The sequence below is a fragment of the Microplitis mediator genome, chromosome 4 (assembly GCF_029852145.1).
Source record: "Microplitis mediator isolate UGA2020A chromosome 4, iyMicMedi2.1, whole genome shotgun sequence".
Taxonomy (NCBI): Eukaryota; Metazoa; Arthropoda; class Insecta; order Hymenoptera; family Braconidae; genus Microplitis; species Microplitis mediator.
This window is the reverse complement of record NC_079972.1, coordinates 15375596-15401353: the sequence shown is the minus strand read 5'-3', so window position 1 is coordinate 15401353 and position 25758 is coordinate 15375596. Positions and strand designations below refer to the sequence as shown.

The 25758-nt window shown below is 35.5% G+C and overlaps 5 protein-coding genes and 1 non-coding gene across 7 annotated transcripts; 2 read left to right on the top strand and 4 right to left on the bottom strand.

Annotated features, from left to right (window-relative positions):
* Positions 1-26: 26 nt before the first annotated feature.
* Positions 27-5932, bottom strand: LOC130666919 (TATA element modulatory factor). Of its 2 annotated transcripts, none has more exons than XM_057468246.1 (6): positions 5677-5932; positions 3792-5536; positions 3610-3717; positions 1938-3534; positions 1726-1849; positions 27-1638 (listed from the first exon to the last, which is right to left on the bottom strand). In XM_057468246.1, the coding sequence occupies exons 2-6, from the start codon at positions 5534-5536 to the stop codon at positions 1352-1354; spliced, it is 3861 nt and encodes a 1286-aa protein (XP_057324229.1). In that variant the 5' UTR covers positions 5677-5932; the 3' UTR covers positions 27-1351. The 2 variants fall into 2 exon arrangements, with proteins under 2 accessions (XP_057324229.1, XP_057324230.1); XM_057468247.1 differs by having other exon boundaries at positions 3616-3717.
* Positions 5933-6210: 278 nt separating this feature from the next.
* On the top strand, positions 6211-6303 carry Trnai-uau (transfer RNA isoleucine (anticodon UAU)). The gene is given in 2 exon segments: positions 6211-6248; positions 6268-6303. It is a non-coding gene; the product is annotated as a tRNA-Ile (tRNA).
* A 2124-nt stretch (positions 6304-8427) lies between these two features.
* On the bottom strand, positions 8428-16816 carry LOC130666541 (uncharacterized). Its single transcript, XM_057467655.1, has 4 exons — positions 13749-16816; positions 13108-13642; positions 11901-12663; positions 8428-11794 (listed from the first exon to the last, which is right to left on the bottom strand). Exons 1-4 carry the CDS (start codon positions 15546-15548, stop codon positions 11692-11694), a joined length of 3201 nt encoding a protein of 1066 aa, XP_057323638.1. The 5' UTR covers positions 15549-16816; the 3' UTR covers positions 8428-11691.
* Positions 16817-17394: 578 nt separating this feature from the next.
* LOC130667020 (splicing factor 3B subunit 3) lies at positions 17395-23500 on the bottom strand. Its single transcript, XM_057468390.1, has 8 exons — positions 23333-23500; positions 22629-23098; positions 21603-22438; positions 21188-21356; positions 20532-20683; positions 20124-20279; positions 18788-19869; positions 17395-18606 (listed from the first exon to the last, which is right to left on the bottom strand). Exons 2-8 carry the CDS (start codon positions 23023-23025, stop codon positions 17739-17741), a joined length of 3660 nt encoding a protein of 1219 aa, XP_057324373.1. The 5' UTR covers positions 23026-23098; positions 23333-23500; the 3' UTR covers positions 17395-17738.
* A 280-nt stretch (positions 23501-23780) lies between these two features.
* Positions 23781-24770, top strand: LOC130667028 (prefoldin subunit 3). Its single transcript, XM_057468401.1, has 2 exons — positions 23781-23986; positions 24144-24770. The coding sequence occupies exons 1-2, from the start codon at positions 23903-23905 to the stop codon at positions 24639-24641; spliced, it is 582 nt and encodes a 193-aa protein (XP_057324384.1). The 5' UTR covers positions 23781-23902; the 3' UTR covers positions 24642-24770.
* On the bottom strand, positions 24143-25726 carry LOC130667029 (c-Myc-binding protein). The gene is made up of 3 exons (XM_057468402.1): positions 25556-25726; positions 25313-25434; positions 24143-25253 (listed from the first exon to the last, which is right to left on the bottom strand). Exons 1-3 carry the CDS (start codon positions 25568-25570, stop codon positions 25091-25093), a joined length of 300 nt encoding a protein of 99 aa, XP_057324385.1. The 5' UTR covers positions 25571-25726; the 3' UTR covers positions 24143-25090.
* Positions 25727-25758: the final 32 nt, after the last annotated feature.

Here is a 25758-nt window from a genome sequence, read left to right as displayed (position 1 = left end):
ATAAAAAAAATACAGAAAATGTATGAAAAAAATTAACACTTGTTTTTTTTTTTTCTCATGTTTTGGATGTTAATGTTTCCAAATTTGATAATTAATGCTGACCGCGTCGCTATGTTATTAGAGGTAATGAAAATTTAAAAAAAGTAATAGCTACGTTTTAATAAATGGACATACTGTTGTAGTAAATAAGATAAAAATGATTATTGGTTTGTCATCAGATTGTTTTTTATTTTTGGTACTTACTGAGCTAAAAAAAAAAGCCTTACCAAAATAAAGTAAAGTATATTCAAAATTAAATTGTGAAACTCTGGTGATTTAAAAATAAAAATTTAATTAAATAAATTTTATTTATTATTATTTTTTTTAAATACTTTTATTTAATAGAAGTACCTGTCACAATAAAAATGTATTTTTTAATTGATTAATTAATTAATTCTATCTATGAAAAAAAAAATTTATATGGGCGCCATCGGAACAGGACAAATAAAATAACTTGAAATTTACATGACTTGATTATCGATTCCACCATATGTACAATCCTAAATTCTCTTTATCAATAATAATAACAATTAATTATTTATTTAGTTACTTATAATAAAATATTATAATTAAAGACTGATTATTAGTAATTAGATATAGATCTATTTACAAATATCACTTATATAAGACTGATTTCAATGACCTCCCAATGTCTCAGCCAATATTTCCGTAATCTCAGTCTCCAAGTCTGCTTACAAGCAAAATACTTAATTTTTAATTTATTAATTTAATTAAAAACAAAAAAAACATCTATTTAAAATAATAACATTCATTTAAAATATAATTTATATTAAGGTCATTCTCGCCCCCCCCCACCTTTTTAAAAATATTAAATTTCAATCGTAATGATCGCATTTAAATTTTATTAATTAATTAGATTTTTTAAAAAATTACTTAGTTATCAATTAGGAGTCAAACAAAATTTTGTAAATAAATTTTAGCCTACAAAATTTGAAAATTTGAATTATAAAATTGCATGAAGATTTTACTGAAATTCATTTTCCAAATTTCGTTTAACTCCTAATTGATAACAACGAAGTAATTTTTTTTTCAAATCTATACCTCAGGAAAATTGTAACTGCGTTTTCTTTTTTCCAATTAATGCTTCAACTTTTTTAAAATTCCTAAAATTTAAATTCAGCCTACAATTAAAAATCATCAAATATTTTTAAAAACTGGGGGGTGTAGACAGAGAATGTCCTTAAATATTTAAAAACCCTCTGAATACTTGCAGCCGACCTGCGACGGCGTATTGCACTTTTCAAACACACGAAATTTTAGGCGGAATGTTTTTTTGAAATTCAAATCGGATCTAAGTATCTTTTCTCAACAGCTGATCGATCTGACTTTTATACATTTCCTTAACATCTTCAAGATCCAATTGAAGCTCTTGCGTTTCTTCGACTTTTTCTCCGTACATTTGAAGTAATGCGTCATACCTTGTTTGTATTTCACTCAAATTAGCATTGAGTGCCTCGACTTGAATCAATTTACCGGTCAGTTCTTCGACTTTCATAGATAAATTTGATAATTCCATATTCAATGCATCGCGTTCTGTGTTTTTGCGTGACATTTCCCATTGCAGTGTTTGAATTTCACCTGTATAGATATTATAAATAAAACAATTTGTTTATGTAGCACGATCAATACTCGGTAAATAATAAATCACCTTAGCGGCATACATACCTTCGCGAGCTTTTAATTGTGCTTGCAAAGTTTCAATGGTCGATGTCGTATTTGTACTAGTTCTCAACCCATCGTAAACATTTGGAAAGCGTCCAGAACTCGTATCAAATATCGAATCATTGAACTAAAACAGATAAATTTATTCGATTAAATTCACTCAGTTATTTAATTTATTAAATGTCTAGTTATTTTTATTTTGACATTCAAGTTACCGCAAGCCAAACGCTATTTGTACTACTGATAGAGTCTCTTCTGACACTGGAAGTTGGACTGAGACGTGACTCCTCTCCAGTGCTCTGCTGATGCTCCAATGCAGGATTATTTTTCCTTTTTTCAGCATCACTTGCTGCTTTTTCCGTCGATAGTTTATCTTTCAGCGACTCTATCTCGCGTTTAAATTCTTTGACTTCCTCAGCGTGAGATTTTTCAAGACTTTTAATTGTCATTTTTAATTTATCTATTTCCGCAATGAGTTTTGTATTTTCAGATTTAAATTGCGTTGACAATTCGTCTATTTTAGACCGCTCAGACTCTGTGCGCTTTATTTGTGACTCTAGCATTACTATTTTAGACTTTAAATTTATATTTTCTTCGACGTGGGAGCGATCAGCAGCGAGCATGTTATCTAACTTTGTTTGGAGTTCGTCAATGGTATCCGACATTATCTTCTCTTGTTTCATAAAACTATTGGATTTGTGTGTCAGGTTCGCTTGAAGTTGTTCGAGCTGTCGAAGCAGTGGTTTCGTGGCAAGGGAAACTGATTCTGAAAGCTCTTCGCTTCTGGCTTCAGCAGCTTCGAGACGTTTCAACAGGTCGTTGTTCTCCTGTTTCAAAGCATCTATTTTCTTAACATGATTTTCTTCTTCTCTACGTAACTTAACTTTAAGATCTTCAACTTGAGCTGATAGCCGACACGACTCTCCAGCGCTTTCCAGTACTTGCTTTAGCTCCTCCTCCGCGGCGCTAAAATTTAATTTTGTTTCAGCCAATTCGACTTTTGCCGCATCAAGACTTGTTTTATAAGCATTCATTTTATTCATCGTGTTGTCTAACTTTTCTTGCAATGAAAAAATTTCCTTCTCCTGTTTCTTAACTTTTGCTGTAAGAGTATGAACAGCTTCTATTTGACTTCTTTCCACTTCTTCTTTAGCATTCAGCGAACGTTTCAATCGGTCTAGTTCCAAGTTCTGTTCTTCCAACTGTTCTTTCTGGCTCTTCATGGTTGCGTCCGACTCTTTTTCTTTGGCCCGCAATTTTTTAATAATATTACAGTGCTGCAGCTGTTGTTTACTCAGTTTCTCACCCTCCTCTCGCAGCTGCTTGATGATTTCATCTTTCTCAGCGTTCAACGACGAGGACTGATCCGACAACTCTTTCTTCAAACTCTCCACTTGATCTTTAAGCAGATCACGCTCTCTGATTGTTTGCTGGAATTTTTTTTCCAACACAGACATACGTTGTGTATATTCGTCGGCTATAAGATTAACATCTTGATGCTGCTGTGCACGTTTTTCCCAACTGTCTATCTGGATTTTCAGATGATTGTTTTGTTCATGCAAATCCATATTCATTCGACTCACGTCAATTAGCTTTGACTCCCGTACTTCTAGTATTTCAACTAATTCTTGAATACGTTTCCGTAATTTATCTGTTTCATTAATACTGTCATCAGAACAAATACTAATTTCACTGAGCTCCCGACTGTGGCCTCTGGTCTTCAAAGTTTTTGTCAAAAGATCTCCAGCTTTACATGAATGGAGATTCGCTGGACTTTGCCGCGATTGCGTTGAACTTGAATCACCATTTGGGCTAAAATAAATTTAGCATCAGTAATTTAATCAAAATGACAATATCAATTAATTTAAATTGCCTATCATTAATTACCTGTACCTGGAAATAATTTCGATGTCACTAGATGTCGTAGTTTCTAACTCATCGCCACTCGTGTGTCCGCTCGCTTGATCTGATCCTATTTTCACTAGATCTGATCGGCTGTAAAAAATTAAATTTTGTTATCACAAATAATAATAATTAATTTTATAAAATATGTAGAGGTATAACTATACCTCTCTGATGAAATGGGCGAATGTTCGCGATGTGAAATATCATGTCGTTCTAAATCAACTAGCATTTCATTTTTTTCTACCATTGCATCAGCTAGCATATTTTTTACGTATGAACTGGAGGTTAGTGATCCTTCTTCTTCAGAATTTGTCTCTTTATTTGTTTTTATCGCTGAATTTTCCTCAGAACTAGTGTCGACTAACGTTCCTTCGCAACTTGAATCTGTAAGTATCGCATGTTGATCGGGAGGACTGAAATCCTGTGGATTTTTCGCTCTCTCAACTTCAAAAGTCGACTCCGAGTTCAAAGGCTCAATCGTAGCACTTTTCACCAGGTCTGGATCAAAAGATTCCATTTTTTCAGCCAAACTCTCAACTTTACGAATCGGCTGAGTTGTGATTGGCTCGATGGGCAGATGGAGACTTTGTTTTACATCTTTGAGAGAATCTAAACTTGATTCCAGTTGACTGCTGGACACCGAAGTAGGACAAACAGATTTTGAAGTGTCGGAACAACTGTCGTGCATGCGTTTCTGATCTAGTTGCTGATGGAAAGTCTCCATTATTGTCATCATTGTGCTTTCTGATGCTGAAGTGTAGGAATCTTCAGCCTGACTTATCTCATCTGACTCGTCGACAGTCTGACAGCTTTCCAGAGCAACTGAACTAGACGATTTTTCAACCAATGGCGTAATTGGAAAAGACACTAATTGACTAGGAGTTAATTCTTCGGTGTCCTCGCCAAGTCTCAGACTCTTAGACCCCTCCATCGGTGATGCATAAGGCGATATATCCGATGAGGAATCATGTGGAGATTCTGATTCAGGCTCAAAGGATGTTGTCGGAGCATCTGGAGATTTGTGATATTCTTCAGATGGTGATAAAAATGGACTTTCCGTTTTAGAACGGTCTTCAAGAATTTCAACAGAGCTAGGAGATGTTACCAGACTGTCCGGTAAAATTTCAACAGACTCGGAATTTTTTTTTAAATCTAAAGTCGATGCACTGAGCGAGTCGCTCGCCGATACAATTTCCGACTCTGGTGTCGTGGTGCAGTCAGTACTCGTATCAGACCTTGAACCGAGAATTTCTACACTCTCAGAACTCTTTTTATCGCTTTCGGATGACAGTAACGAAACTCTGTTGCCCAAATTACTGCCAGTGTACGCAAACTTATCAGCATTACTTTTAGATGACTCGATTTCCGAGTCAGTTTTAGAATCTGAATTTGAAAAGTCTTTACTACTTTTGTCTCGCGACCTAATAATTCTATCCGAGTCATCTTCTGTCGACTCAACGGACTGCGAGCTAGATGATATTTTGTTTTGGATGTGTGCTAATTTATCAGGCAAAGATACCGAAGATGTTACGGAACAAGTGTCCAAACTTTGGTCACTGGAGTCGCGTAGTGATCCAGAGCTCTGTGATGTTTTGCTCTTGGAATCGCCAATTATTTTAGGAGGTTCAAAAAAGGATCCAGTGAAACTACCCCATATACTAGAGTCTTGTTTAAAATTACTCGTGGTCGCAGTCTGAGCGTTGCCGCTCTCACTTTTGATGCCCCAAGTTGCGAAAAAATTGCTGTCATCAATCACCGGGGTCTCAGTTACTTTTTGCTGCTGCTGCTGATGCTGCTCCTCTTCCTTTATGTCCAGAGCTTTGTCTATAGTCTTCTGAGCTTCCTTGAGCGCAGACTTTGCCAAACTGGCAAATCCCGAGGCATCGAACCAACTCATTGTGTCTTGCATCTAAAAAAAAATACGCCCATCTCAGATTTATATAAATAATAAAATATCATATTTAATAAATATTATGTAAGCCCAGCAGGTTGGTTTTGTAACAACAGCCAGCATATAGACAGCGTAAGTAAATAAAATAAATAAATTACTTGAACATGACAACAAGAATCATCAATAAACTCCGATGATTAGATAAACATATTTAAAATATTCAAAAGCACACATTACACGTCAACGTTAAATATGACAGTTGAATACGTCAAAGTTCAATAAATCTATAGCGATAAAAAAATTTAAAAAACATTTATTGCGTAGATACTAAACATTTTCGAGAATTATTATGAAAACATTTGCATTGGTAGTTGACGTACGAGACCACCACCAAGACCTAGACTACTAGGAATTTTTTTTACTCACATTTAATTCCTAGAAGAACATGATCAGATCAGCTGTTGCTCTTATCGACCGAGTGTCAGATGGTAAGCGGGAGTTTTAAAAATTTCTTTTTTGCCGGCAGATTTTAAATATTTTATGTAAAATAAAAATAATTACGATTAATTGTAATGTCATTTGGGTTTGCGAGATGACTATTTGCGAGTGAACAATTACGATATAATTGTCGTTTTGATGACCGAGTGGTCCTACTGGTTATTATATAAAAGTTTGACGACTTTCTCTCAACTGCTCCAGTGGCGCAATTGGTTAGCGCACGGTACTTATAAGACAGTGAAACGTGAGCAATGCCGGGGTTGTGAGTTCGAGCCTCACCTGGAGCATATTTTTGTTGTTATTTTTTAAAAAGCTTTCAAAATTATCTAGTGGCTGCATTTGTTCTCATAATGGAGTTTTCATATAATTCTGCCGTAAAATGTCATAATTAATCGAGAAAATTTCAAATTCGAACTAACAGAAGTTCAAAAATTATGATACTGAAGTTAGCTGACGCCTAATAATTTTTGGATTTTCTTACAGACAGTAAATTATAAAAAAAAAAAATTTGAAAAAATTGCACATGTAGTTTTTTAAATTTTCTACATGTGCATATTTTTATTTTTTATTTTTTTGTAATTGATTTGTTGAAAAAAAAAATCAGAAAAATTTTAATTGTCTGCTGACTTCAGAATCATCAAAAATTAATGTCAGTATAAATGGATTCTATGAAAAATTTAAACAAGTTTTTACTATGATACTAAAGTTAGCCGACATCTAATAATTTTTTGAATTTTTCAAAACCATAAATTATAAAAAAAATATTTTAAAAAATTGGACTTGTAGTTTTTAAAATTTTCTACGAGTGCATATCTTTAGTTTTTTAATTTTAGTAATTAACTAGTCGAAAATAAAATAAAAAAATTTTTAATTGTCTGTTAAATTCAGGATCATGTTTTTAATTCCATTTTGATTAATTAATTTTCACAAATTATATTGAGGTTCAAACTTTTTATAATTTTTTTAAGAAATCTACTTTCCATTCCGGTGCTGAGATAGCGTTTGATAAATTACAAATTCAGGCTTATAAATAATTCATATATTTTTTTTAGTAGAACCCGCGTTTCAGGCAAAAACGACTTGGAAGATCTTTAATTCAAACTAATCTAAAAGCAAATAGGAAAACAACCCCGTCCCCAGTTCCCTTAAAAACTTTCCCTTTAAAAAATCCTTTTTGCATATATAATATATATATTATATATTTATGCAGCAAAAATGTTTAAAATTTTCTTCGAAATCTAGAATAAATAACTTTACCTCCATGATTATTAATAAGATAAATTTGCAGCAGAAATCCATCTCGCCAGTGAATAAATACAGGAATTAGCAATTGGATACTTTATCACTCAAAATATAATTACCGGGTTTGGACACATCATTTGTCAAGGAAAAAAATTATTGTTACTGTAATAAGTATAATTAAGTATCTCCTAATCAAATACTATAGAAACATCTGATACTATTGTCTACTAATATATATATATATATATAGAAGACTTATCAAAATTCTGTGAGTGTCCAAACCCGGTACTTGTATCCCATAATGTCAACTTAGTGCTATAATAAAAATAAACCAGACAAAAAGTTTCAATAATGTTTTGTTTTATTTATTTTAGATTGATTTTCCTCGGAAAGAATCTATTGTACAAGTGCAGTGATGATTTATCTATTAAATAATAATAATAATAATATAATCTAACGGTAATATGTAGGGGTGTGCGAACAGTCCAAATTTTTCGTATCGTAAGTTTTCGAATTATTCATAAAATTTTAATATTTTTTCAATAATTCAAATTGCTGTCAGAAATAAATAGAGCTGAGACACAAATCTATGAAAAAATAATTTTTGATTTCTTTAAAAACTAAGATCTCTAAGATAAAATTGAATATTTGAAAGCTGATCAAAACTTTCTGGATTCAAATCGAGCAATTTTAAAAATTACAAATAATTCGAAAATTTTTGGATGATTCGATTCGATTAGTACACCCCTAGTAATATGTTAAAAATTACAACTCAAAGTGCTGAAAAATTCTATATTATTTTCATTCGTTACGTTATCGTAATTATTATTTATTTTCTATAGATTTTCATTTTTCTGATCGCTAAAATAAAGTTTATATATAAGTATATTTCTATTCGAATATCTTTAATGTTTCAGATAATGGCAGTCGTATTTTTTCAGCTCTCGTTTTATAATTAACTGTAATCGTTGAAGTTATGGCTTGCAAAGCGCAATAAATAAATAAATAAATAAATAAATAAATAAATAATAAAGAAACATTGATCGTTGTAACTAATTTAAACAGAGTACATAAACCTAATGTTGATTTTGAATTATATATTTAGTCACTATGTTTATTTTAATATTTATCATTTGACCCCGTTTTATTACGTACACATTTATTATTTATTATTTTTTATTCCTGAACATTTAATACTTTTCATTGTTATTTGATCTCGTTACTTTTCTTTCTTTGGCTTGTTTTTGCTTTTGTTTATTTTCCTTACGCTACTCTAATCTTATTTTTTTTTTTTTATCATTAAAGTGTTATCTACACATCGTTTTAATGAAATATTTTTATAATATCTTATATATATTTATCATTAATAATTAATATTATAATCTCTGACAATAATCTCATTATAATAATGGAAAAAAGATGAGCTCGATGTAATAGTATATGAGTGAATAACTTTAATAGTCGCTCTGTATTTTTATTTAGATAAATTTCGAAAAAATTTAACGATTTATGAGTTTATTTTATAGTATTTTGATCCAACGATTTGTAATATGACTTTTTTTTTTAATAAAATTTCCATTCAATCGTTAACTTGAGCTTACATTTTTTTTTTTTTTTTATAATTATATTTTATTCATAATATATATTAATATTTAAATTACGACGCGAATGTGAAATTCTATTGCATTATAATAACATTACATTAATAATAATAATCTTTTAATTTTTTTTCTAAATATAAATGGTGCAATATAAGTAACTCTATAATATAAATAATTTATTATTTAAAACTAATTAAAGTTTTTTATATTAGTCGATTGAGGCGCAAAGTAGAGGGAGAAGAGTCACCGATAATTAAAACTCTAGCACACGCACAATTAAAAATAAATAACAACACACGTTTTATCACAGCCAAAATCTAGTCACATACAATTACGCGTAGGCACACACGTACAATATGCATCAATATTACACTTTATTTTTTTTTTTTTTACTCTTTTTTAATTAAATTAATTTACTTTTTAACTGTAATGTGTATGTACGCATGTATTTATAGATGAATGAAATTTTTTTAAAACGGCGATAAGGCCGTCAATTTTTTTAATTAATCATAACACCGGCACACAAAAAAAAATAAGTTCTCTGTACTTTTGACGGGACCGATTTATTCCCATGTATTTTGACCCGCTGAATCCGAATCCGAGGTCCGTTTAACCCGTACACCCTCAGATTTTTAGAAAACTTTAAAAAACCTCAAAAATACACAAAAATCGACCGTTTTTTAAATTTATAAATTTTTTTAACCCTAACTAAGCATGATTTTTATGTATTTCGGTCCTCCACATACTAACCTGAAGTTTATTTAAAACATTAGCCATTTAAAGTCTGAGTAAATTCCAAAAAACCCCAAAAAATTGCAAAAAGCAAAAAAATTCTTAGTATTGTGATGAAAAAAATTTTATAGGGCTAAATAAATAATTATTTTCATGTATGTTTATCTGTCACATATAATTCTCGAACATCCATGGCTCAGACATCTCTAAAATTTTAAATAAATGGCAAAAATTCCCAAAAAATCGAAAAAAATAAAATTTGGTATAACAAAAATCAATTTTTAAATCGAAATAAATAAAAGAAATCATATTGTTCGATTTGTGATATATATATAAAAAATATTTTGGCCTAAAACATAAAAAAATTTTAATATGCTTCAAAAAATTTTTTTCATCACAACACTAAGAATTTTTTTGCTTTTTTGCAATTTTTTGGGGTTTTTTGGATTTTACTCAGACTTTAAATGGCTAATGTTTTAAATAAACTTCAGGTTAGTATGTGGAGGACCGAAATACATAAAAATCATGCTTAGTTAGGGTTAAAAAAATTTATAAATATAAAAAACGGTCGATTTTTGTGTATTTTTGAGGTTTTTTAAAGTTTTCTAAAAATCTGAGGGTGTACGGGTTAAACGGACCTCGGATTCGGATTCAGCGGGTCAAAATACATGGGAATAAATCGGTCCCGTCAAAAGTACAGAGAACTTATTTTTTTTTGTGTGCCGGTGTAATCGTTACTCGCGTTAATGAATACTGTGCTCATCTATATGTAATATATATATCGTACCCATTACATTAATTCACATCCTGTATTAATTAATATATTTTAAGATAAGTAGAGTAATACCCAGATCACACTGTCATTAATTAAAATATGTGGTACATGTGCGAGCTAGAGCTTAAAAAAAAAAAAAAACGTTACTCTTCTCCGAAATTCCATCATAATTACCAGTGTGTATTTGATTGTATAAATATATTACGTGTTCACGTATCATTTGATCAATAATAATAAATCTGTATTCAATGGTCGACTTATCAAATCCTTTTGTTGTTATCAAGAAATAGTAATTCTCTATGTCTATAAATTTATCACTTTCGCACTTGCCACTCAATTATTTATTACCTTACTCTCTTTTCTCAAGTACTCTTAATTAATTACAATACTACTTAATCTTTGTAATCCTTTAGCTGAAACTTTTAAAACTCTGTATATATATTTCATGTCCTTCTACTTGTTTTTTTATTATAAGACACGCGTTTTAAAGACCAGCGCTACAGTTTAAAAAGTAACAAAACTGTGCAGGTAAGTAATTTGTGTGAGTTTTTAGTTCCTGTTATATATATCATTATATATCTCTACGATACTTTCCAACGTTTTGGAATTAATAACGGGTATTAAATATGATGGGTTTACTTAACTTGATTTTTATATACCCCTAGCATATGTCAATCTTTATATATATACCACCTCGATGGTTTTTATGTTTCAATGTAATTTGTTATACTGAAAAGATGTGAGGGCACGTGTATAAACAGCGTATTAAACTGCGGGATTACTTTTTATATTTCAATTGCAGTATTACGCTGAGATTTTTATCATTTTTTTTTTTTTTGTTTAGTTAACTTTTTTTTTGTACCACGACAGTTAGTCTTTAAAGCTTTTCTTTGGTTACTGACAGTGAAAACGTTAAAATAATTTATCGTCCGCAATTTATTACTTGTTTTATGATTTTAAATGTATATATAATATATATGACAATGACAGTAGTAATGAACTTAAAAAAATGTCCGAGGATGGATGATTTTTTAAGGCGAAAAAGATTGTGATCACAACATCATATATTGCATTATTTATATATATATATTTATGTATTGTGTCGCGAGTTTAAAGTTTCGTGCAAATCCCTAATTATGATCCTCGTCGTTTATTTTTATTTTTTTTTTTCAAACTGTCATCGATTGAATAAATAATTGCAAGTAAGAATTCGGCGAGTTAAATTAGTGGACGGCAAAGCTGCACGAAACAGTAAATCCAAAGCTATACTAAACCGTTGTCTCCCGGTCAACGTGAATGTATTCCACGAAACCGGGAGACTGCTGTCAAGAACCCAGTAGAGACTCTTCAGTAGGCGCTCTCCGTGGGACACTCCCAGATCTTTTTACTTCGTCATCGTAACATAGCTTCTTAGCACGAGATTTTGATCTAAAAATACACCAATTAATTATTATTATTATTATTGATATTTATGAAATATATAATGTAGTAGAGTAATTTTAAATTCAAACAGTTAAAATATTTATAGGCTTACTTGCACACGAGTATTGTAAGAAGACACGCAAAGGCAGTAACTATTCCGGAAATAACAGCAACAACTAGCCACATGCCAGGCGGAAGTAGACCTAATAGTCGTGCGCCACTTCCACAATTAGCCTCGTCGTGTCCTGAAGGGCAGTGAATATGTCCGTCACACCATAAACTAGAAGCAATACATGCACCTAGTTCTGGACAAGTGTGAAGACAATCAGCAGTACTTGTATCGTTATCAGTTGTCCGTCCTGGAAGACGCAGTTGTCTGTGCAATGCCGATCGACTTTTAGATATTTCTAGCCACGAAGCCGCGGCTTGACCGGGCTCTCGTGCCACGAACTCAACGAGAAGAGACGCTGGACGTGCTGGCGACAACCAGTGTTCGTCAGAGTTACCAGCAGCCAGCAGCCACTCCTCGGAAAATATGTGAACAGTCCGGTCTCGAGCTCCAGGCTCCACTGGACACACAACTTTCAGGAGTTTCATCGGCCACCCGGAGTAAAGGAGAAGTCGGTTGGATGTGGGGCATTTTACAAATGGTTCTGGAGATTCTTGAGGAGATTGTTGGTGATGCGAAGATCCGGCAGCTCCAGATGACGCAGCCGATACCGAGGAGGATATCGTCGATGGTTCCAGGGGTAAAAACCAACCCCACGTCAGTACAAATAATGATCGGGTTTCTCTCGCCTCGACGAGCCACGGCATCCCCTCGCAGTAAATATCCGGTCGGGAAAGTGGTGGGGATACAAATCTCAGCTCTCCACCTGCGCCGAATAAATTAATGCTCGATAAGTTTTAATAATTAATCACTTGTTTGACTGATTATGCAATAGAATTTAATAGGGTGTGCTATACCACTTAAACTACATTAATATTATGCATATTTATTATTACTATAAGCAGAGAACGTACCCTAAAACTATACTCGAGCTACCCTACATAGATATACTAGATAGATATATATATAGATATAGATATAGACATTACACCGAGATTTTAAGCATAAGTGGTTTATCAGTAAGTAAGTGCCTTGTTCACCGCATAGAATATCGACAGTTTTCGTAGTAATCTATCTGCATACTATATACGTGCCGAGTATTATTTTAAATTTATAAAGTTTACCGCCACTCAAACAAATAGCTTGCAGTAATCGCAACAACAATAACAGTAAATAGGCTTATAAATATATTTATTGAGTAGTGTCTCACCTTCTCCACGGAGCCGGTGTTTTCTGGGGCATTCAGGCACGCGAATCAGCTCAAAACTCGCGTAGAAGAAAAGAGTTTCAAAGTCTTCGTAAGGCGCTTGTTCATCCACCAAAAACGTCAACTCCAGCGCTTTTCCAACCGATATGTAAGTGAGAGGTAAGTGAGAAGTGTTGTCACACAGACATGCCCGAGGTAACTTAACATCGCGCCATGGCGCTTCATATAACGTCAGTTTAGCGTCACGGGTATCGATGTCAGGAAGGCATTTCGGTCGACTTGAGTGAATATCCAATTCACTGAGACAATTTGTCGCGTCACCTAGACTTACATTGTGAATAGTAAGTCTTATACGTTCACCTACGCCAGCCTCTATCCGATAAAAGCATTCCAATTTCGATTGCCCTCCTCGACCATACAAACGTACGTCCTTAGGTGATGTTACTTCCCCGCTTTTGACTTTGCGCCAGACGCGGCTACAAGGTCCTTCACCCCAGACCTCACCGCCTTGGAGAGTCGAAATGAATTCGTAACGAGCCTGAAAATAATTTGATTATTTTGTTAGTTAAATTATTCATAAAGTTTTAATTTAACACAAGAAAATAATTGGATTTAAATAAACAGATGTAAAGTAGTTTATTTACTTGGAAATTAACGGTACGAAGAGCTGTTCCATAAAGAGCTTCCATGCGTAAAGTAAGTGTTGGTGTAATGGTAATATAGCTTTCTTGTTTTGTGCAGGGTCGGGTACTTCTAGTGGAGTTTCTCAAAGCGGCATGGGCGCATAATCGCGGTGTGTCGTCACAAAGAGAAACGATAGATACACCTGTAGTGGGTGGACCGTCCCAGAGGGTCATTTTAATGGCACACTGGGGTTTATTATTCTTATTATGAACATTATTTTCACTTTGTCTGAAAGTACTTGCATTATTATCAGAACCACCAGTTAGATCTCTCTGGGTAAATGAAGAGAAGTAAAACCAAATTCTATCGCCCACTGATCCTTTTATGTTCCAGGTGCATACGGAACCAGGTGGAAGTGTGTGCTGAGGTGCACGAAGTATGCCACTACGTTTAGTCGTGTCGTTGATGAAAAAATGACAGCCCTGTTCGCCTCGGGCGTAATCAAGTCCGTCTGAGTCAACGTAAACAACGGGGACTTGGAGCTCAACACGTAGAGGAGAGGATCCCAATGGAATTGCCAGAGGTGAGCTGCGGAATTCTATGAGCATTGCCGGACCACGGGCTGTTATTCTAGGTAAGGGTCCGCCGCAGTAAACAAGAAGTATTGCGTCCTCGAGACGTGATCCATCACGAAAGACCAAACGATCCTTTTCCGGTGGACAGTCTTGCCAGACGCTGAGCTTACTTGTGTTATTGTGAGCTAATGAATGATTGTTATTGTGGTGAAAATCGATATACGACGAGGAAGATTTATTATTGCTGTTATTATTATGGTTGGTATTATTAAAAGAGGATAAGGATGAGCTTGCTAAACCCTGATGAAGAATAGATGCTCCGTTATTGATAGTGTTTGCTCCGCTGGCTGCTTTTATAGAAATCATTGCGTGCTTACATGTTGGCACGAATTTCTGCCTCAGTGTAATAAGACAACTGGCGTTTCTCGGATACTCTCCAGGGTAGTTTGGACTCTGTACGCGGCATTGCTTTTTATGGCACTCGTAAAAGTTGCGTGAGCAGTAAGTACCTGGTACGGGGGATCCGCGTTCGATGGTCAGTCCCGGTTCGCCGAGACGTGCGACTGCTTCGTTACGTGAAATGAACCGATAACGCAGCCGGAATTCGAATGGTACTGCTGAGGGTGCATGAAACAGTCTGATAGATGCAGTGACCGTACTAGTCTCGCTGTAATAGGAAGCCCTTCCTTCACCGGGACCACACCACGATCCGCCGGTGAAAGGTTTCCCGAGTTCAGCCAACTGAAGAGAGCCCTCCGGGCAACTTGAATAGAATGGTTCGTTAGAATCTCCGTTAACTGTTTCTAGACGACCGATGCTAAAAGCGTCCCAGAGCAATTGCACCAGTTCTCCGTGACCTGGTCCACTGGCTGTGAAGGTCAAGTGGCAAAGAAACGGCAGCCGTGCTTCTGTCGGTCGTGGAAGATCCAGCTCGTAAGTGCGGCCTTCTCGCCCATTATAAGTTCGATTACAGGGCGTGCAAAGTGCTGGTTCGTCACTGCCATCTCCACAGTCATCGCGCCCATTGCAGTAGGCGTCCAGTGGCACACACCTACCGTCGCGGCAGGTTAATTCCGCTAAATCACAATGTCCCATTGCTACTGATATCCTCGATGCTGTCAATCCCAGAAAGAGTATTGCGCAACTCCATCTTACTGACAGCCTGTAGTTGTCCTCTGGTATTCTGCCGTATTTTCTTCTCCACGTCGATTTAAATAACAACGTTTTTTCATCGTTCCCCGTCATTTCCCGTGAGGCATAAAATACCGAGCGCCGTCAACAACAGGGTAATAAAACCTTGGTAGTATCGGATGACGTTTAAAATCCAAGGTTGTAAGAATCTACCGGCTAATCTTGTCACATTATCACGCTTCATGTGCTTATTTATGTAACGTTTAATATTACCTGAGTTTACTTTGCTTCCCGTAGTCATCTACTTCCGAATAATTATTATTTTAATGTACGTTAATTACATCTACATATACATATTATTTATATAATCTCTATACAAAAATAAAAGGGATTAAAAATAATAAATTAAGCGGCAATAATTTAAAGATTTAATTTATCGACATATGCACACGTGTAAAAAACACCACACACACACGACACGTGCGATCGCTAGGATATCTAAACCGCAATTGTGTCAAGTTTTTGAATAAAAAATAAACGCATGAGCAGTAGAACGACAACTCTTGTTGAAACAATAAATGAAACAGAGACTGTGATGAACAGCAACTGAACACCACAGATAAAATGATAATAACAATAATAATAAAAGTTAAAACAACAGTAGCAAGGCACACAATATCGGGTATTGACCAAGCCCCTTGTCATCACTCCTCGACTCATTCGACATCGTGCACTCCTTCTTGGCGTGTAATGTTATGTTAGCACTGATTTATACCATAATTAAATGTGGGCGTGCTTCCCATCACAGACAGCAGCGGTAATATTTTACCGAGCAAAGGTCTCCACTACAGCACCAGTCCAAGTCTTTATTACTGTGCGCCGTCGTTGAGTACATCGTCATAGTCATCAACATCATCTCGGAGACTCGCGAACTATGAGGACTTGTGCACATTGGACGCAGCATCCGTAACTTTACCCGGGGCGAGACTAACGCCGTCGCCTCCTTTGCTTCTGCTCCTCGACTCTTTGCTCCCCTCTCTGCTCTCGCAGAAGCTTATTCTCTTACTCGCTCGAGCTCTCGTGCTGTCTTACTTTTCCACCCTCTGCGCCAACGCGAACGAACGAACCGACTGGCTGTGCCGCCTGTACTGAGTACTGAACCAGCTTGACCGCCACCTGAATGAGAATCACCCCCGCTGCCCGTCTGTGCACTCGCGTTCCCGCGAGGCCACCTACCCTTCATGCAGATTTGTGCAAATTTGTTTGCGCCCCTCGACCAACAACTTTGCCCTCGACGAGTGTGGGTGTAGATGTGAATACGTCCCGAAGCACCGCCGGATATGCGGTTCTATATTCCCTTTTTTTCGTTTACTGCTCGCTATTTTTGCTTTTAAGCTTTTACTATGCATGTAAATTCGCTAGCTATATATATATGTAGGGCAGACAAATATAAGAACACACGGTACCACATATTGTTCTCCCTAGTGCATTAGAATTGATGATCGTCTGCTGGACAAATTGTTACTATTATTTTTTTTTTCACATGCGACACATCGCTGTGTAATAACGAGGACGCAGATAGTTGCGCCAAAAACCCAACCACGAGGCATCAAGCTGCTACTAGTTACGATAGAATCGATCGCTCGTCTACCTCCTCCACTCATACATCATCACATATGTACATACATCCGACATACATGCACTCGTTCCTTCCATTCCTTACATTTGATGATAAAATTTCGCATACGTCCTCTTTGTCTTGACTTGTGCTGTGCCGTCTCTCTTTAAATCAAGATACCGTGTAGCTTTTTGAGAACTGAAATTTTTCAGCCGTTCCTTGTGTCGCTTTATCTTTCATGCGTTTTGTTTGCTCAGAGGAATGAGGTCAAGGAACTTGGAATCTACAATTAAAAGAGATATTTTTTTAAAGTTAAAAAATAATAAAAACGTCAGGTAAATGTTTTTTTTGTTTTTATTCACTCGTTACAAGTCATCATCATAATAAATATTTGAAAGCTATGAAAATTATTTTATACAAGTTACATACTATCCTAAATTAATTGCCGAGTAAATGAATCGAGTGAAGATAAAACTATGAAATTAAGTGATTTAATTTAGATATATATATTTACAAAAAATAAAATACGACGAGTCATATTTTCTTAGGTACGTTTTTAAATATTGTTCTTTTAATTTAGTATCTACCTTTCAGGTAGATAATTAAATTTCCGTAGAGTACAAATGTAAAGACGTTAAATAAACGTGAATTGCCAGATGAAAATAATGATAATAATTTTTAAAAAATTAAAATGCGTAACGTGTACGAATGTCCTCCAACTTTTTCGATACTTCAGACGCAGTTCTCTCTAAATCACCGGCAATACTTTTTTGCTTTGTAGACTCTATTGAATTGAATTGCTCGCAGAGGTCACCGTCGATGACATTTTTAACCGGGTAATAATAAGATCTAAAGGACAAGTGGTCACGACCGCAAAGCGGCGGGTGTTCTGATCTCATATGCATTTCAAGATGTTGGAAAAAGTCGTGGTCTTCGTGGCTGGTGAATGGCACGAGCACACCGACGGTACCACTCAGAGTCGTGTAAACTAAACTCTCGGATCCTCCAGGAATTAGTGTAGCTTTTTGTAGTGACATTACCGTTTCGCCGACGTGGAAAGAGGCGACAGTGTCAGCCTTTTGACTCGCTCCGTTTAGCAAACCTCTGTCCCACAGAGCTTTGTTTCCAGTTGGATCTTCATCAACGTCGTCATTGATGCCACTGGCAAGCCTTACAACCGCGATATTCCCAAATTTATCAGCTGTCGCAACAGTGTCATAGTCCAATACGCATGTTGTAGTAATCCACCGTGGATGTGTGTCATCAGCAAACACGATTAACTGATTCTCTTGACGTTTATATCTCACAGCATAAACTGACTCCTGCACATCGCTTACATAAATACGTTGTCCTACGGCATTAATCGATACTATCGCATTTGGAATGTGTTTGTTTTCACACTTTCTCAGTAATTTTTTCTTTCCCATGTCATACAATCTCAACATTTTTCCAACACCAACCAGAACACGCCCCTGGTATGAACATATTGCCAGTGGAATTTCATCTACTGATGATTTATGAAGCAATTCGATACTTGTGCCATCAGCATTTACTCTAAAAAAAAAAAAAATAAAAATAATTGTAATTAATGCACGAAGTATTACATTTAATTTATAAGTATTTAAAGGTAAACTCAGAACTGCAGGGCTATCATCAAAATCAGTTAGTGTGATTTTGTCATCATTGTAAAAATAATAAATTAAATATGTAATGAATATAAAAGTAATATAATTACTTGTAAGTGTATAAGAATCCCCCGCTGCTAACTCGCGGATTAAGCTGGTAGTCTTTGGCGACGCCGACGATGAGGAAAAGCTGATCTCCCTGATTTGAAAATTTAACGAGCGCCAAACAGAGAGCAGCGTAATTCTGTTCAAGTCGGTGAGTTTGGAAAACCTGACCCGTCGTCGGGACCATTATTTTAATGAGAGAAGCCCAGAGCCCCGGGCCAGCTCTCGGAGCACCGAAGACAGCTTCATTAGGCTCCTCAGACAAGAATGCTTCAGCAAGCTCACGTGCCACTGTTGCTTCTTCAGCGCCAGCAGCTTCCTGCATCTCCTCAGCCATTTGTAGCCTTCTCTGTTGTTTAGTTTCTTCAGTATACGCATTGTGTTCAGTCTCAATAATTATAAGATTCGCCGAGTCTGTATGTATCGCGAACTTTCTTGGTGTGTATTCAAGTGGAAAGCTTACTTGATTAAATACGGCGCCTAATTTCTCAAGCGCTAAAATTCTCAAGGTGTTGGTTGATATGGCAACAATACCCTCAGGACATTGTTCGGAACTAAAACCTGATGCGAATTCCAAGCTTTCGTAAGATAGTGGAGTTAAATGGAAACGATTTTGGTAGTAGTAACTCAGCCATGATCTGCTGCTCATTGCGAGAACAGCTTGACTTCCTTGCATACGAATTCTGAAGAGTTTAACTGGTCGAGATCCCAAGTATCTGGTACGGGTGTCCGCAAGATCACCGGAAATTGGATCTAGAACTGTTCTAAGTAGTACTCCATTTTGTAAACCAATATTGAGGTACAAACTGGTCTGATGCTGAATGGCATTATCATCTGAATTGTCAACGTCCTTTGACACGCCCATTTCCACAATACAAAGACTTTCGGCTGCTGCAGGAAGAGCTTGCATACTCCTTGGCGCTAAACAATCAGATGGATCCAAGGAAATTATCCTCACGGTATTGTCTTGTAAGCCAACAGCTAGAAACCAGGATCTTTGTTCACCAGCTGCGACATTTCCGAGAGCCATGCACATCACTTCTGACGGCATTTTTTTTCTCTCCGTGTACTCGTTCAATTGTCCCGTCTGTAATCATTGACAAACAATAATGTTATAAATAAATAAATAAATAAATAAATGAATATTGATTTTTGTAAAAAAAAATTTGTCCACTTAAAAATGACAACCAGAAACAATAATTATTTCTGGCTTAAAATATAATAGTTGAGTGAAATGCTTTTCGCATTTTCGACTTCTCGGGGTCTATCGTAATAAAAGAACCCTAAGAGAACAATTATGCGGTATTTCTTTTTTATTATAATAATAGAGGCTATTTTTACCGGATCCATCTCAAAGTAGACCAATTCCCCTCCAGTAAGTGCAATGACGACTTGCCGTTGGTTTACTGCGCATTTAACAATAGTCTTTTTACCCGGAGCTTTCCACTCATTGACACGTTTATCGGCACGTATGTGACGAATTCCATCGGGATATACCTGAAACATTAGACAGTTTGTAAATAAAAAATATTTTAACAGACGATAAATCAAGTTTAATTAACGTTGATGTTGTAGACGCGTGTACGGCTCGAGTTACCAGGAGTATGGCAATTTAAATAATAGCAATCCTCCAACGATGCGATAATCCGTGATATAATTTAGCACCTAAAAGCGACCGTCACGTGGTTAACCAGGTGCCGGAGATACCGCAGTGCATTAATTGTACTTGGTAATTAATGTGTCACTCACCTGTACAAGTGCATCCTCCCCTAAGGCAGAACAACTGAGGGTTGGAGTTGTACCGAGGAAACCCGAATCAGTAACTTCTTCAACAGTCTCTCCAATACTAAGGACAAGAGTTGCATTGACGAATGACACAATGATGTACGCATCATATTCTTCTGTAACCGAAATTATATTTATCGTCTAGATTATTGGTATAAAATTGTAATTTATTAAAAAGCTTAATTGAATAATTGCATAGTCCGTGGAATTTAATTATCACAACTTGGCGACTTAATGCGCAGCTGTTGTGTAATCTCTTTCATTATCATGTATCCCCCTCTCTCTTTTTTGTTCTCGCGACGGCGAACCATACCGTGATCCTTCGATCGAGCTGATAAAACATGTTCTTACCTCTTGGACACTCATGGATCGGGCTGGTCAACCTTTAGCATCCAGGCAGCCTGAAAGAGATAACTGGTGTTTGATAAGAGTGTATCAATCCACCAGATTTATTACTATCTTCTTTTATTTAACTCGGTTCGCATTATACTAATTATGAATTTATAAATATTCGTATGGATTTTTTTTTTTAATGGATATAAAAATTAATTTCAAACGACAAAGAAGATGAGCAAAAATTAATCTACTGAAACTCTGCAGTAAAGATCTGAGTAACTTACCGTCGATTCTTCTTTTTACTGTCCAGACCGCATTCGGATTACCCGGAAGCTCACTGACAGCCATTTCCGAAACCTCGAGACCGTGACGCAGAACTCTTAGAGTCGATCTTGGACCTCTGCCGCAGGCGATGTACAGTTGCGGCGTATCCTCGTTTGCCAAATCCGCGACCTTTGAACAAAAAATAAATCCTTATAAATAATGTACAGCTATATTTCAATTTTATCTGCACTAAAAACTTTTAAAGTAGAAAAAAAATGTTAATTTTCGTGTTCACTTCGATTTGCAAGCAAAAAAACAAATCAAAGGCGACGAAGACTGATTTACTCTGGCATCAATTCACAGAGAATTGATCATTAAAAAATATCAACTCTCTACTTGTTGATGCTGATTATTTTTAATGGAATGGATTAGTACCTGGCAGGCCATGATTGGGGACAGACTGTCCATCTCATCGACCAAGACTAAGTTCCGAAGTGGCCGGGGTGCAAAGAAGAACGTGTCTCCTTCTTCAAGGGGCATGGCAGAGCTGAACTCTGGCTCGTCATCGTCATCACCAAGATGTGCGATTTGGTATAAATAGTGATTACCAAACTCCGAAGCGACAAACAGAAATCCAGTCTTCAGTACACACATACTCGTCGCAACAGGAACGGTATCGAAATATTTGAGTTTTATTTCGGTGACCATGTCCTCATCAGTCTCAAGTGTAATTTTAAATATATCTCCTTGTTCCGTTTGTGCCAGGAAGAAGAACATGTTCTTGGTTTTATGAGTGGCTGAACAGACGAATATCATTCCCCGCTCAGGATCATCCAAGTCGTTTCGCCGTCTCGGGATCGGGCAACGAATGTCATGCTGGTCGCCAAGATTTTTGTACGTTAAATAATTCTCCGAGCAAATGAGAACTCCACTGGGACCGTCATTTCCTCCAGGCACAGATATAAGGAAGTTCGCGTGCTCTTCTAGCGGCTCACTGTACTTCCGCACGACGTGATTTAGACCAAGATCGAGCTCATACAGCGTCAGAGTTTGTTGCGTTTTAACCGCGGCTTCACCACTGGGATCGCTGTCTGCTTCCTCGTAATCAATCTCGAGACATGCGAACATCGGGTTTTCAAACCCGACGTCCACACCGACAGTGTGATAAACTAAAGTATTACTTTTGTGAGCCTCCAGGGGCGATGATATCGTCAGACGGGCTTCTGGATCTCTGTTTAAAATATACACAAGCTTCTGCTTTTCAATTGCACCTGGAAAATAATTTATTTCTATTAAAAAGTGCAAGATAAAATTAAAAAAAATAATTTTATCATAAAATATTAGTCAGAATCTGAGGTTTATAATCAAAATGATTCAGGTGAAACACGGACAGATAAAAACATCATTCGTAATTTAAAAAAAATACTTTCAAACATATGTTCAATTAAAAATGTAACTCACCAATCATAACAGCACGTCCTTTAGGGTCAATAGCCAAATATTGACCAGGTACAATTCTTCTACACCCACTTTTACCAAAAGTCTCTTGATGAACCTTCTCAAATACATTTTTAGCCGGCAAATACTCAAGAATAACAATTCTCCCAGAGTCTGAACCAACGACAATGTAGTCTTTGGTACCTCCAGTGAGCCTGAAGGCCATAAGAGATCTTATTATACCGAAAACTTCAACAGCCAGGAGCGTGTGGACTTTCCCGGTGTTTGGATCCGGCCTCAGAAGCTCCAGGGATTTCCCTCGCGAGACGAGAATCTCCTGGAGCTTGGTGCCGGAAAAATTTCCGTGGACCGCATGGGTGATGCCGGTGGCTCTCTGCAGAGTCAAGTTGTACAAATACATCTTGACTTATTTGTAGATCTTGTGAATGCGCTAACAGCCATGCACTTTTGCTTCAAACCAACATGGCGGCCTTCTGTTAAATATTTTAAATAATTAGGTTACTAAAATAAATTTTTATTTCAATTTATTTTTAAAAAAATTACTGATCAATTTTTTTGATAATTTAAAAAAAAGTTTATAATTAAATGAATATTTTTAATTATTTATTTTTCTTTTCATTATGTATTGAAATATATGAAAGTATAATTAACCAACAATAACTTTTTGGTAATTAATATACGTTTAACATAATTAAATATTATTTTACCATTAAAATGACGATTGATGTAAAACAATCAGCGATGCCGCTAGATTACTCGTCCAGAAAATAAACTCGTTGGGTTGCAATAATTAAAATGTCTTGAACCGGCAACGATTATTCACAAAATGAACGAAATTTTAGAGCGAAATAGCTGCTTCCTATACGTTTGTCTTCGCGTCTCGGAAGTGCGTGTCCATTTTTAATGATACTTTGACTTGTGTAGTTTTTCAAAATGGCGGCAACGTTCAAATAAATTTTTACCACTAGAATTACTTTTTACACTACTAATAATTTTTCAAATTATTCAACAAAATAATTAAATTTACATTATTTCTATTAAATTTATTTTTAAAAAACTTGATAACCAACAGTAATTTTATTCAAAATTTTTTTTTTGTAGCGGGAGTTTAAAAAAAATGTCAATAGAATAGAACTCTGGGTTACCAATCGAACAAAAGAGACTGGTATACTTTTTCCAACTATTTTTCCCTGTTGGATAAATAAAATTTTTACGTGATATATGATCACCGGTAGTAAGTAGTTTTTGTTATAAATAAAATAAAAGAAGGCAACGAAATGGAGGATGGAGATAATAAAATAATGTCTGAATTAAGCGATGATAAAAAGTCATTCGCTGGTATACCTGAAGCAGACTTTGTGGTAATTATTTATTGTATTTATTTAAAATTCATCAATAAAAGTCAGCGCTAACCCCACTCTGCTTTCTAAACATGATCACTCACGATTGTCCTTATAAGGATATCGTTAAATTCTACTTAATTTTTGAATTAATTAAATATTTTTATCAAACAAACAGGAAGATGTTGATGCTTTCATGGCACTACCCGAGAACAATGGCCAGGTGGACAAAGTACTTAAAAGGCTGGATGAAAATCACAGCAAGTACAAATTCATGGAGTTCAATTTAGCCAGCAAGAGGCGGAGACTTAGGTCCCAAATTCCCGAGCTGGAGAGAGCACTGGAGATGATAAAAAAATTACAGGCTGAAAAAAACAGCAGCCAAGATCTTGAGACTCAGTTTTTGTTGTCTGAACAAGTGTTTGCTAAAGCAATAGTTCCACCAACTGACAAAGTGTGCCTGTGGCTCGGTGCTAATGTCATGTTGGAGTACACTCTCGATGACGCACAAGAACTGATGGTTAAAAATATTGAAACCGCTAAAACGAAGTTAATTCAAGTCGAGCATGACTTGGACTTCATTCGCGATCAGTTTACGACAACTGAAGTTAACATGGCGCGAGTTTACAACTGGGATGTCAAGAAGAGGCAAGCAGCTAAATCTTCGTCTAAATAATCATACATTGTATTATTATCATTAAAGTCATAATTAATTTCACCTTAATTATAAAAAAAAACTCCACGCTTTTAAAAAACAAATTATTTTAAGCAGTAATAAATTTATTTGAATTTTTAATTGCGTTAATAACAGTTTCATTTATTAATACTTTGTCTTACAACTATATAAGTCAGTTCTTATTTAAATTTAAATCATACGAGTGTTAAATAAATTAAACACTTAGTCACAGCTCAATAGTTGGATTAATTAATCACAGTAAAAATACTGGTAATTTAAATATACTTATTTTATATTCAGTTATATTTTTAAATAAATATTTAACTTGCAGTTAAATTTATCACCTTCAAGGCACTTGAATATTTTTTTTTTGTATAAATAGAGTATATTAATATGAAATATAGTATCAATAGAATGTAATAATCATTATTTTTTAATACGTCAGCAGTCTATTCCTCAGAGCCCAAGTCCATCTTGGCCAGTTTAGCTCTCAGCTCACGATTTTCAGCTTCTGCGTCCCGCAATTTTTTTTCCAGAGACTCGGAGTCTCCAGCAGACGCGGCTCCTTCCTCAGTGATCTCTGCCATTCCTCCGATGTTTTTTCTAATGTACCTGTCAATTAAAATAATTATTTCATCAACTCTATTTCCATAATTAATTTAAGTACGTACTCTATTGGGTCAGTTGGTTTGTCAGGCTCTTCATAGAGAGCAATTAATACTTTGGTGAGGGCATCAAGGACACCAGAACGTTCCAAATATCTTCTGAACTCGTCTCTTTTTGAATCGTTTGGCTGCAATAAATTTTTTAAGCAAAATAAATTAAAAATTAATCGTCGTCAAGGCAACTATCTAATCAGCAAACTCAAATATCAACAAATATAAATTAAATATGAATAAAAAAAAATAAATTACCTTGTAGCTGGCCATGTTTGAGGACTTAAAGTTCTGGTTGATATGAAGGCGATGAGTTTTATCTTTTTTTTTATAGGAATTTATGCAATTCCGATTGATTTTAACGGGATCTCATTAGTGGTCAGTCTTCAATGATAAATAATTGCTGACAACAGGTGAAGTTTGCTACAAAAAGACAACTGTGTCGCTGTCTGGTGAATAAA